The 13,675-nt window shown below is 41.6% G+C and overlaps 1 protein-coding gene across 2 annotated transcripts; it reads right to left on the bottom strand.

Moving 5' to 3' along the window:
• Window positions 1-1,501: 1,501 nt before the first annotated feature.
• Window positions 1,502-3,964, bottom strand: LOC109615789. 2 transcript variants are annotated; one of them, XM_020046427.2, is made up of 3 exons: window positions 3,796-3,964; window positions 3,329-3,557; window positions 1,502-2,933 (listed from the first exon to the last, which is right to left on the bottom strand). In XM_020046427.2, the coding sequence occupies exons 1-3, from the start codon at window positions 3,815-3,817 to the stop codon at window positions 2,585-2,587; spliced, it is 600 nt and encodes a 199-aa protein (XP_019901986.2). In that variant the 5' UTR covers window positions 3,818-3,964; the 3' UTR covers window positions 1,502-2,584. The 2 variants fall into 2 exon arrangements, with proteins under 2 accessions (XP_019901986.2, XP_019901985.2); XM_020046426.2 differs by having other exon boundaries at window positions 3,329-3,964.
• Between the last annotated feature and the right edge of the window lie 9,711 nt (window positions 3,965-13,675).

Raw genomic sequence — 13,675 nt, 5'->3', positions numbered from 1 at the left:
TATTACATTAACATAGACATTGTCAAGTTTACAAGTCCATCTCCCAGGACCTTGGAATTCCTTTGGTTGATGCCTGGCAATGTGGGTGGACTGATTTCCTGCCTGTTGGGCCCGGTCTGGGGCCTCCCCCGCATAGGGCCACAGTGTCGCCGGGCCCCCCCGTCTCAGTTCCAAGGTCTTATGCTGTTATACTATTGTGCTGGGGGATTGGGTCAGTTCTCCTTCCCCACTAAGTTCTCCTTCTCCACTATAAATCGTTGTTGATATGAGGAATGCATTTTCTGAATTTTCCCAGTCTCCTCCCGTTTTAAACTTTAGGAGGACATGAGGTCCTGGTCCACACCTGCGGAGTACCTGGTTTGGGGGGCCGTTGCTGTCCCTGTCCTTGTCCACCTGGTCATACTTCTGACCTAGTCTAAATTTAAATAACTCTGGATTTAGCCCACATGCATTTATTAATTATTCCAGTTGGACACTTAATATCTCACCCGGCACAGCCAGAAGAGGACTGGTCAACCCTCTGAGCCTGGGTCCTCTCTAGGTTTCTTCCTAAAATTCGGCCTTCTTAGGGAGTTTTTCCTTGCCACTGAAATTCAACACTACTGTTGTTTGCTCCTTGGGGTTTAAGGCTGGGTGTTTCTGTAAAAGCACTTTGTGACAACTGCTGTTGTAAAAAGGGCTTTATAAATACATTTGATTGATTGATGGTCATATAGTATGAATCCAAGGAATTGCTGAAAGAGACACAAAAAAGTCTGACTGAATCCGTAAAACCCAATCTAAACCAGCCTTTAGAAAGTCCTTACGGGAAAATGTCCTGCGTACCAACGGTCGTTGAGGTTGATTATATAACATTTTATGTTGCAGTAAGTATCAGATGCTCTCATCCAGAGAAACTTACAATTAGCTGCAATGTTAAGATAGCTAGGTAAGACAAAAACAGCTCAGGTGCAGTACTGTGGATATGCCTTACTCAATTCAGTTGCCCTCAAAGCAAAGTCGGTGCTAGAAGTGAAAATGAACAATAAAAATTGCAAGCATTAGTTTAGAAAAATTTATGCTGGGGGTTGGTGGGGAGAGCTGTAGTTAATTTTAGTCAATAGAAGTTAAGGTTTCAAAGGTTTTCAGAAAATTAGCTATGCTGTCCCGGCATCATGGAGAACTGGAGAACTATGGGCTATGCTGTCCCAGCATCACCAGAGAACTGTGCATCCCACTCCTTGTATAGGACAGATTGTCAGTTCTAATTTGGAAATAAATTATGCAGATTTTGTATGTACACTCCCATTTTAGGGTAACAAATGTATTTGGCAGTTGGCTTCACAGCTGAGGAAGGGTGATGTTTTTGCATTGTAAGCGCATGAACAAGAGAGACGTCTAATCTTGATTGTAGGTTTTGCATTTGGAGTTTGTTTCTTGTGTCTGCCAACATGAGAAATAAGTGTCAATGCAAATGAGGCAGATAATAATCTAAAGAATGAGGCAGATAAATCTGAATTAATTGAAAATCGACATAGGCAAAAAATATTGCATACTGAGACCAACTTTTTACTACATTAATAAAGAAACCACAGATAAGCTCAGAAATTGCAAATTACCTGGTATCCAAGGACCTCTACAGTGGATGACCAAATAATGCACAGTGAGGCAGATCAGAAACCCTCTCCAGACGGAAGATTCTTACTTGGTTGTGACTGAAATGTGTTAGCAAAATGTACCTTCCCTGCTCTTTTCATGTGACATGCATGAAACGTTTACCTATACTCATCCTGATATACAAACAGTATGCTAAAATAGCAGATAATAATCTAAAGAAGGCTAATAACACACACTAAGTGTGTGTGGTGTGCCACTGTCAACCATGAAAACCAGAAGCTAAATTTACTGTCCTAAATGCAAACATTATGCTATCTGATATTTTGTTTACATGGTACTGCATGCTCATATTCATCAGTGAAGTTAGGGTACCTGTTAATACCCACATCATTAGCAATATGGACTGAATGGGTTAAATTCAGTATAATATATACTAGTTGAATGTCAAACTCTCTACAGCTAGCTCTATCCAGATTACCCCAAGTTCTTAAATGAGCTATTTGGAAACTAGACATGATAATGTGGCCACAAGGCTATGAGGGCCAAATTTAGCCAGGACTCGTTTTTACAAATATCAGATTTTTGTAGTTAAGGAATGTTATAAGATGTTAAATAAAGACACTAAATAGACAGTAAATAGTGATAAGTGTATTTTAAATGCTGCAATTCAAAAGGGTCCTTGTTGTGTGTGTGTGTGTGTGTGTGTGTGTGAGTGTGTGTGTACTTGTAACATGTGTGGGATTAATTCCTTTCCAATTCAGTCAATTCTACTGAACTTAATTTAAAACTGTGATCCCCATGGCCTCCTTTGAGATTCTTTTTCAGTAAATTTAAATTTCAGTTAACTTCTGGAATTGCTAGAAATGAAATGGACTTGACCCCAAACATGAGTGATGAGGATGTAAATGAATGTCAGGAAATATCAGCAGTGTTTCCTCTGTTCTGGATTAGAGTCTCCTGAGGAAGCATTTGGGAGATTTGAGTCTCATCACCAGTTCTCATTGTTCTGGAGCCATTTGCTGTCCATCAGTATATGGCCTTGCTGGGTGGAGAACTGCCAGTGGGCTTTGTAGCGCTGGTCTCCTGCATCCTCCCCTAAGTCCCAGAGCTGCAATGACAGCTTCTCATCCGGCATGTTTAGGAACTTCATAAGGTCAGATGTTAACCCCATTAGCTGGATGTCAATGGCCCTTGGTGTGATGGTGGAGGCTAGGTACTTAGCCAAAGGGGCACTGAGGCGTCTGGCTGGTGAAGTTGCCTGAGGTTGACATTGCCGAGAGTGGCCCCAAACGCTAATTCTGTTCTTCATAGCCTCCAGAGGACGAGATGCTCCAGCTCTGTCAGTCAGGATACACACACAGACACACACGCATGTAAAACCTTGTTCATCACCTGGTCCATACCGTAATGTGCTGAGACAAACTCATGTATCATGACACAATATGGGAACACACTCCCTTTTTGCTACTGTACAAAACCACGCAGAAAATAATTTCCACGCAAAATGTGATTTTTCAGTATAAGTCGCCATCACCATTTGAACTCACAAAAACTGCCTATCATGAGAAAAAAAATATTTGTAAATTGTATAAATAAAAGTATAGAATACTAATTAAATGTTTCACACAATATAGTAATTTGATATTACAATACTCCATATAAAATGTCATCATTTATAGGTAACATATACAAAATCATACAAGCGCTATACTATAGTTGTAATAATCTTTACCTATTGATTGTATTTGTCGTATTTCCAGTGGATGGATCAGTCTTGAGCAGGGTCACATCAGAGATGTTCTTTTCCTTGGCTCTTTTGCATTTACTGACCCCAGATGCCTCATCCAGCTCCCCTGTGGGACACTTTCTTTTACCCTGCTGCTTCTGTGGGATTGACCTGGGGTCATTGGAAGCCCACATCCTGGAAACAGCTTTGGATGTCTTGGGCTGGATCACCTTCTCTGCAAGAAAACGGTCCTTCAGCTGCAGCCAGGGAAGATAGGACACCTGACCAGCTTTTGCACTGTCCTCTACATGAAGAACAGCACTCTGGGACAGTTGAGTCGAGTTTGGACTCCTCACAGTCTTCTGAACTGAGCTTTGACCATTACTGAACTCATTGCTGCCAGACGTATTCTCTGACATCCCAGCTAGCCTCTTTCTCTCTAAATGCTGTTTATAGGTCTTGATTTGTCTCACCATCTGTTCGGCTGGAAAACATATCTTCAACAGCCGCCAAGGGAGATAGGATGTGACCTGAAATGTGTGGAGAGTACGTAGATTTAAGGACTCAATGTTTAATGGCAAAGCAGACATTTATGTTTAGGTCTTATGTTTAGGTCCAAATACACCATGTTTAAACCATGTTTTGCAGTGTTTGCTTACATTCACACATTAAAATAAAACTAAATCAATCAATCAATCAATCAAAATGTATTTATAAAGCGCTTTTTACAACAGCAGTTGTCACAAAGTGCTTTACAGAGACACCCGGCCTTAAACCCCAAGGAGCAAACAACAGTAGTGTTGAATTTCAGTGGCTAGGAAAAACTCCCTAAGAAGGTCGAATTTTAGGAAGAAACCTAGAGAGGACCCAGGCTCAGAGGGGTGACCAGTCCTCTTCTGGCTGTGCCGGGTGAGATATTAAGAGTCCAATTGGAATAATAAATACATTTCTCTTGGCTAAATCCAGAGTATATTTGATTTTAGACTAGGTCAGAAGTATGACCAGGTGGACAAGGACAGGAACAGCAACGGTCCCCCCAAACCAGGTAATCCGCAGGTGTGGACCAGGACCTCATCTCCTTCTAAAATTTAAAATTGGAGGAAACTGAGAAAAGTTAGTAGTACATCCCTCATGTCCCCCAGCACAATAATATAGCAGCGTAACACCTTGGAAACTGAGACGGGGGGGTCCGGTGACACTGTGGCCCTACCCGGGGGAGGCCCCGGACAGGGCCCAACAGGCAGAAAATCAATCCAACCACATTGCCAGGCATCAACCAAAGGGACACCCACCAACCGCAACCCCCCTGAATGAGGGCCGAGTATTGCTAGTAGCGTACAGCCCAACTGCAAAAGTGCGCAATAGAGAGTCAACAACAAGCCAGTGACTCTTCCCCCGAAGGGCATTGGAGGGAGGGCATCCCAGTGGCGACGAGAGCCCACCTGGCAAGACAGCAAGGGTGGACAGTATCAAGCCTACTGGTCACCTTCACGCCCCCGGGCCAGGCTACACCTAATTATAAACCGTGCTGTAGAGATGAGTTTTTAGTAGACACTTGAAAGTTTGCACTGAGTTTGCATTTCTAACCTTAATTGGCAGATCATTCCACAGGAGTGGAGCTCTATGAGAAAAGGCCCTGCCGCCAATTGTTTGTTTAGAAATTCTAGGTACAATTAAAAGGCCTGCGTCTTGCGATCTAAGGTTACGTGTAGGTATATATGGCTGGATCATTTCAGCAAGGTAAGTAGGAGCAAGTCCATGTATTGATTTATAGGTTAAGAGTAAAACCTTAAAATCAGCCCTAACCCTAACAGGCAGCCAATGTAAGGATGCCAGGACAGGAGTAATGTGTTCAAATTTTTTTGTTCTAGTTAGGATTCTAGCAGCTGTGTGCAGCACTAATTGAAGTTTATTTATTAATTTGTCTGGATAACCAGAGATAAGAGCATTGCAGTAATCTAATCTAGAAGTAACGAAAGCATGGATTAATTTTTCTGCATCAGTTTTTGATAGGAAGTTTCTAATTTTTGCGATGTTTCGAAGATGAAAATAAGCAACTCTTGAGACATATTTTATATGTTCTTCAAAGGAGAGGTCAGGGTCAAGGGTAACGCCAAGGTTTTTTACAGTTTTTTGGGATACGACCATGCAGCCGTCGAGGTTCACAGTGAGATCTGCTAACCACGCTATTTGTTTTTTGGGTCCTAAGAGGAGCATTTCTGTTTTATTTGAGTTTAAGAGCAAGAAATTCTCTGTCATCCACTTCCTAATATCTGAAACGCATGCTTCCAAAATAGCTAATTTAGGGGCTTCTCCATGCTTCATTGAAATATATAACTGTGTGTCATCAGCATAACAGTGAAAGTTAATATTGTGATTTCGGATTACATCGCCCAGAGGGAGCATGTATAGTGAGAAAAGTAATGGGCCCAGAACCGAGCCTTGAGGAACTCCAAAGCATACCTTTGACTTGTCAGAGGATATGCCATCCACACTAACAAACTGATATCTTTCAGATAAATAAGATTTAAACCAGGCTAGAACATGTCCACGTAGCCCAATATTGGTTTCCAGTCTCTCTAAGAGAAGGGAGTGATCAATAGTGTCAAAAGCAGCACTAAGATCAAGAAGCAACAGGACGGATGCGGAACCTTTGTCTGAGGCCATTAGAAGGTCATTTGTTACCTTCACGAGTGCAGTCTCAGTACTATGATGGGATCTAAAACCAGACTGGAATATTTCATAAATGTTTTTTGTCTTTAGGAAGGCATTCAGTTGTTGGGAAACACATTTTTCTAAGATTTTTGAGAGGAACGGGAGGTTCGATATTGGCCTATAATTGTTTAATATGTCGGGATCTAGATTAGATTTTTTTTAGAAGAGGCTTAATTTCCGCAATTTTTAGTGAGTTTGGTACGCATCCGGAGGAAAGGGAGCAATTTATTATGTTCAGCATTGGCTGACCTAGCACAGGAAATAACTCCTTAAGTAATTTTGTAGGAATCGGGTCTAGCTGAGAGTTTGTGGGTTTAGAACTCATTACAAATTTTGTAAATGTGTCGAGCGATACGGTAAACATTCTTGTAATGAATGGGCCTTTCAGATTAACTACATTCATGAGACAAGTTGTATTATTTTCGAATCAGTAGGTGTAAACTGTATAATTAATGCAATTCAGAATTCAAATCTATTTGAAGAACTTCAAAAGAAGAGGAATATAATTACTCACATTCTCATATTTTTGCATCTCTTCGTCAAAGTTTGGATTCATATTTCGGTTTGCGGTTGAATGGAGGTTAGCAGTTTAATATGGTGTAGTGAAGTTTAAAGATTCTATCAATGTGTTTTAATTGTAGGGTATTGTGACGTCATTCTGGAATTACAGGTCATAATCAGGTCCGTCATAATCACGTCCATCAACCAATAAAAACATGGTTGAATAAATGGTTTAATTTTTACACTACAGACTTTTTATGTTACTTTAACACGGATTGTATAATAATAAAAAATGTATAATAATAAATAATGTATAATAATAAACACTTGAAGTGTGAATTACTTAAAACATATTTCTCAACATAAAGAAAAATATATAAACCAATGTTGACTGGCAGAGTTTTAGACATATCGACTGCTAAAACGCGCTGCATCTGCGCAGATTTGAATTGGAGTAAAATACAAGTTATTAGATTTGATGACACACCAGATATCATGTAATATCAGATTGATCAGTCTTTTTTTACTTTACCAGAAGACAAGAAAGGTAGCTAAAACTCTCTAGTGGACACTTCAGAGAAGACTAACGATGTTAGGATGAAACAGTCAGAGGTTACGAAGCAGAACATAGCATCAGCGTGTAAACTAGCTAGAAAGATGTATTGGCATCGAGTACTTGTCTCTGGGCCCCTCCCAGCTAGGGGTGGTGACGAGCTCTACAGCAGACTTGCGCAACTCAATCGCTGTCTGAAAACGGAGTTCTGCCCGTCGCAGGAGGTAGAGTTTGTAGATATCTGGCCTTCTTTTTGGGACTCTCCCAGAAATAGGGCCAGGCCTGATCTGCTGAGGAGCGACGGACTCCATCCTAGCTGGAGTGGTGCTCTTCTTTTATCTAGGAACATTGACAGGAGTCTCACTCCTATAGCTTTAACATGAGATAGGGTGCAGGTCAGGCTGCAGGCTGTTAGCCAGCCTGCTAGCATAGTGGAGTCTGTCAATAGCATAGCCGGAGTAGTTAGTACAGCTTTACCTATTGCCACTGTGACTCGTTCCAGGCTGAGAAAAGTTAATCAAGGTACTGCTAACAAAAACAACCTTATTAAGATAAAGCCTTCCTCCACCTTGGTCAAAAATAAAAATGATTGTATCACTTCGCATCTCAAAATGGGACTCCTAAATGTTAGATCCCTTGCTCCAAAGGCAGTGGCAGTAAATTAATTCATCTCTGATCATAAACTAGATGCTATTGTTTTATGTGAAACGTGGGTAAAGCCTAATGAATTCATTGCCTTAAATGAGGCCTCTCCTCCTGGTTATACTAGTGATCATATCCCTCGTGCATCCCGAAAAGGAGGGAGTGTTGCTAATATTTATGACAGTAAATATAAATTTACTCTCAAACATATCACTGAGTTTCATTCTTTCGAAGTTTAACTCATGAAAGTTAACCAGGCCGATAAATCGTTTTACATAGCTACTATTTATAGGCCCCCCGGGCCATACACAATGTTCCTCAATGAGTTTCCAGAATTCTTGTCTAACCTTGTAATCATGGCAGATAGTATTCAAATTTTTGGCGATTTCAATATTCATATGGAAAAGTCCAATGATCCTCTTCAAAAAGCCTTTGAAGCCATAATTGACTCAATGGGTTTCATCCAACATGTCTCAGGTCCAACACATTGCCACAATCATACATTTAGTCCTGTAACGAGAAATAGATATTGTAGATCTAATAATGTCCCCCCAAAATCCTGGATTATCGGATCACTGTCTTATTACATTTACCGTTAAAACAAGAAATCCACTTGTCCCCCAAACAATGAGTTTCAAAAGCCGTACTATAAAATCTCGGACTACAAATAAATTCCTTGATATTCTTACAAGTTCGCTCATTAACGACAGAGCAAATAAATCTGTAAACGATCAAATCGAGGATCTAAACTCAATACTGCGAAATACATTAGACACAGTTGCACCACTAAAAACAAAAGAAATACGCAACAAGAGACTTGCTCCCTGGTACACAGACAATACTAGAGCACTTAAGCAAGCCTCCAGAAAATTGGAGCGAAAGTGGCGCTCCACCAAGTTGGAAGTATTTAGACTAGCCTGGATAGACAGTACACTACAATACCGAAAATCACTCATGTCTGCTCGATCAGCTTATTTCTCCAACCTGATTGAGGCGAACAAAAACAATCCAAAATTTCTCTTTGATACAGTTGCAAAGTTAACAAAAAAGCAAAGCTTAGCAAGTGAAGTGGGTCTTCACTTTAGTTGTAATGAATACATGAACTACTTTAAAAACTGGCACATTCTCTCTCACCATTGACAACACTGTAGTTTCTCCTTCCCCCTGTGCTCGCAACCTTGGGGTCATCCTTGACTCCACCCTCTGTTTCGAGCAACACATTAAACAGACTGTCAAATCATCTTTCTTTCATCTTCGTAACATTGCAAAACTCAAATCCTCCCTCCCCCCACCTGCAGCTGAAACTCTGATTCATGCATTCATCTCCTCCCGTCTTGACTATTGTAACTCCCTCTTGTCCAGCATCAACTCCTCATACCTCCATAAGCTCCAAATGGTTCAAAACTCTGCTGCGAGGCTTCTTACTCATTCAAAGTCCTGGCAGCACATCACCCCCATCCTCTGTGAGCTTCACTGGCTCCCTGTCAAACAGCGCATTGAATACAAAATACTCCTCCTGACTTACAAAGCCCTCCACAAACTTGCTCCCCCCTACCTCTCGGACCTTCTTCAACACTATCAACCTTCACGCTCACTCCGCTCTTGTACAGCAGGCCACCTCATCATCCCCAGATCCAAGCTACGGAGCTGTGGTGACAGGGCATTCTCCAGGGTTGCTCCCCGGCTCTGGAACTCACTGCCACAATCCATCCTTGACTCTGACTCTCTTAACACCTTCCGACTCCGCCTTAAGCCATTTCTGTTTAAACAAGCCTTCCCATAGCCCCTTTGTTGTTGTATATTTTATTTCTCAGTGTTCTTTGTTTTGCTTGTTTTTGTAAAGCGTCTTTGGGTCATTGAAAAGCGCTATATAAATCCCATGTATTATTATTATTATTATTATTACTTTGATGAAAAGATCGTCACCATTAGAAAACAAATAACTGACTCCTTAAATAGTTATGGTCCTCAAAATCTCAGTTGTCCAAAAAATATCCTGAACCTCCCTGTCAATGGGGACACTTGAATTTTTTGATACCGTATCGCTCGACACATTTACAAAATTTGTAATGAGTTCTAAACCCACAAACTCTCAGCTAGACCCGATTCCAACAAAATTACTTAAGGAGCTATTTCCTGTGCTAGGTCAGCCAATGCTGAACATAATAAATTGCTCCCTTTCCTCCGGATGCGTACCAAACTCACAAAAAATAGCGGAAATTAAGCCTCTTCTAAAAAAATATAGGCCAATATCGAACCTCCCGTTCCTCTCAAAAATCTTAGAAAAATGTGTTTCCCAACAACTGAATGCCTTCCTAAAGACAAATAACATTTATGAAATACTCCAGTCCGGTTTCAGATCCCATCATAGTACTGAGACTGCACTCGTGAAGGTAACAAATTACCTTCTAATGGCCTCAGACAAAGGATCCGCATCCGTCCTGTTGCTTCTTGATCTTAGTGCTGCTTTTGACACTATTGATCACTCCCTTCTCTTAGAGAGACTGGAAACCCATATTGAGCTACGTGGACATGTTCTAGCCTGGTTTAAATGTTATTTATCTGAAAGATATCAGTTTGTTAGTGTGGATGGCATATCCTCTGACAAGTCAAAGGTATGCTTTGGAGTTCTACAAGGCTCGGTTCTGGGCCCATTATTGTTCTCACTATATATGCTCCCTCTGGGCTATGTAATCCGAAATCACAATATTAACTTTCACTGTTATGCTGATGACACACAGTAATATATTTCAATGAAGCATGGAGAAGCCCCTAAATTAGCTACTTTGGAAGCATGCGTTTCAGATATTAGGAAGTGGATGACAGAGAATTTCTTGCTCCTAAACTCAAATAAAACAGAAATGCTCGTTTTAGGACCCAAAAAATAAAGAGCATTGTTAGCAGATCTCACTGTGAACCTCGACGGCTGCATGGTCGTATCCCAAAAAACTGTAAAAAACCTCAGCGTTACCCTTGACCCTGACCTCGCCTTTGAAGAACATATAAAATATGTCTCAAGAGTTGCTTATTTTCATCTTCGAAACATTGCAAAAATTAGAAACTTTCTATCAAAAACTGATGCAGAAAAATGTATCCATGCTTTCGTTACTTCTAGACTAGATTACTGCAATGCTCTTCTCTCTGGTTATCCAGACAAATTAATAAATAAACTTCAATTAGTGCTGCACATGGCTGCTAGAATCCTAACTAGAACAAAAAAAATTGAACACATTACTCCTGTCCTGGCGTCCTTACACTGGCTGCTTGTTAGGGTTAGGGCTGATTTTAAGGTTTTACTCCGGGGCCTCCCCCGGGTAGGGCCACAGTGTCACTGGACCCCCCCGTCTCAGTTCCAAGGTGTTACGCTGCTATATTATTGTGCTGGGGGATATGAGGAATGCACTACTAACTTTTCTCAGTCTCCTCCAGTTTTAAATTTTAGGAGGAGATGAGGTCCTGGTCCACACCTGCGGATTACCTGGTTTGGGGGGCCTGTTGCTGTCCCTGTCCACCTGGTCATACTTCTGACCTAGTCTAAAATCAAATAGACTCTGGATTAAGCCCAGAGAAATGTATTTATTATTCCAATTGGACTCTTAATATCTGACCCGGCATAGCCAGAAGAGGACTGGTCACCCCTCTGAGCGTGGGTCCTCTCTAGGTTTCTTCCTAAAATTCGGCCTTCTTAGAGAGTTTTTCCTAGCCACTGAAATTCAACACTACTGTTGTTTGCTCCTTGGGGTTTAAGGCCGGGTGTCTCTGTAAAGCACTTTGTGACAACTGCTGTTGTAAAAAGGGCTTTATAAATACATTAGATTGATTTGATTGATTGACTATGATATGTCATTTTCAACACAAATAAAAACAAAATATAATGTAACAGAACCAAATAGTAAGGTGGCCTAGTGGGGACGTGGCCAATTATATATGGTCGTATTTTTTGCTATTAAGAAACTAGCTGAAAAACACCTATAGTAGCTACTATATTACGCAGCTAATAATCGCAAAACATTGAAGAAGAAATAATTACTCGGTACAAGCAGGTGCTGCAGCCCCTGGCAAGACCACTAGAGAGCAATGAGCGTGAGCGGCTAAATCGAAATTTTCATTGGGATTTTAAGTTGCTAGCTATGGGCTATCACATCTCGTAGGATTTGTGTCAGTTCACTGTATGTCAGTTCAAATAAAAAAACGTGATACATGTCTCATGATGCCCCAAGAAATATGATAGTGGAGCGAATAAGAGAAAACTACAGCAACTGAAAAGGTCTAGAAATGAACAAGTGCTTAGAAGAATACCAAATCTTACCACTTTCTTCAAAAATTATTCCAAACACTTCAAAGACACCGGTAGAAATGCTGCTAACATAGCAACAAACTCTCAGACGAAGGTAATAGTACCGCAAGGTTCCCGGAGGCTAGCGCGTCTACCTCAGTCACAGTTGAAACCTCCGGCCTTTACCAGCGCCAGAAAAACTGTTGTCATTATAATCGCCATCGAATCAAGTGTTTCAACGGTCACAGGTGAATCTTTACCTGCGGAAGAGGAATAATTAGTCAATGTATCCACTGACGTAGCCTGTTGCGGTCCTATCTCTGAGGAACCGATGAGAACCTTTAGCAAAACCTTTTTGACGCGTTCAAAACGTAATGGAGAGAAAGTTCCAAGGGGGTGGCTTGTTTACTCTCTTTCACTGGAAATTTCCCAGGATCCCCTAGAAGATGGAAAGGCACTGAAAGACATTGAAAGGAATGTCGGACACACGATGGGCAGCTCACGCACAGGTCACTAATACTCTTGTATTTTATTGACAATAAAATCATCAACCGACTTGAGACTGACGCTTGTGCTGCATGTACACATATAAGGTATAGAACAGCTGTGAATCACGACGTCACACCACCGTTTTTAGAGCATTAAATAACTAACTAAAAACAAACTTATTTTAAAAACAAACTCTTGAATTTACATTAGCGTGATATAAACTACAGTAAATGACAGAAACCAGCTTCGGAAAAAATATATTTGAAGGGTAATTTAATTGTTTAGTTTGTCTCGCGTCCCATTGAATAACATGGGGAGGGCGGGGTTTATGACCTATACTGGGACCACTCACCAGGGGGCGATCGAGACGTTTTGGCTTCACTTTTCAGGGTTTGTGCGGCACGCTTGGTTCAGACATTGTGCGGCGACACTTGTCTCCAAAGGCTTTTGTAATAAAACGGAATATGCGGTACGGTAATTGACCTGACTCCTGGTGTGTTATTCAAGTATAGAAAACAAAGAGCAGACGAGTCCAGGACACTTGATCCAATGAGATATTTCGTGTAGAAGTTTTGGTTTGACGGGTGAGCTACGTCAAAAATACAACGCATACACAGAGACCCGCAACTACTTGGCTTTCTAACCGGTCTCAAAAACATATCCACGGAGATCCTTAATGCCTGTTGTACTCTCTTGCACAAATACAGCGAACACAAGATGACTTTGAACATGAAATTGTTCAGTTTGTCATGTTTTGTAGCTCCTAAACTATTGACCTGTCACCTGGGAATCTAATATTAAGCTGAGAGAAGAACAGCTACAGTACAATAATAACATCGCATCGCATCGCATCATCTTCCGCTTAATCCGGGGCCGGGTCGCGGGGGCAGCAGTCTAAGCAGGGATGCCCAGACTTCCCTCTCCCCAGACACTTCCTCCAGCTCTTCCGGGGGGACACCGAGGCGTTCCCAGGCCAGCCGGGAGACATAGTCCCTCCAGCGTGTCCTAGGTCTTCCCCGGGGTCTCTTCCCGGTGGGACGGGACCGGAACACCTTCCCAGGAAGGCGTTCCGGAGGCATCCGAAACAGATGCCCAAGCCACCTCAGCTGACCCCTCTCGATGTGGAGGAGCAGCGGCTCTACTCTGAGCTCCTCCCGGGTGACCGAGCTTCTCACCC

The sequence above is a fragment of the Esox lucius genome, chromosome 5, assembly GCF_011004845.1.
Source record: "Esox lucius isolate fEsoLuc1 chromosome 5, fEsoLuc1.pri, whole genome shotgun sequence".
NCBI classification, from domain to species: domain Eukaryota; kingdom Metazoa; phylum Chordata; class Actinopteri; order Esociformes; family Esocidae; genus Esox; species Esox lucius.
This window is presented reverse-complemented; position numbering and strand designations above follow the sequence as displayed.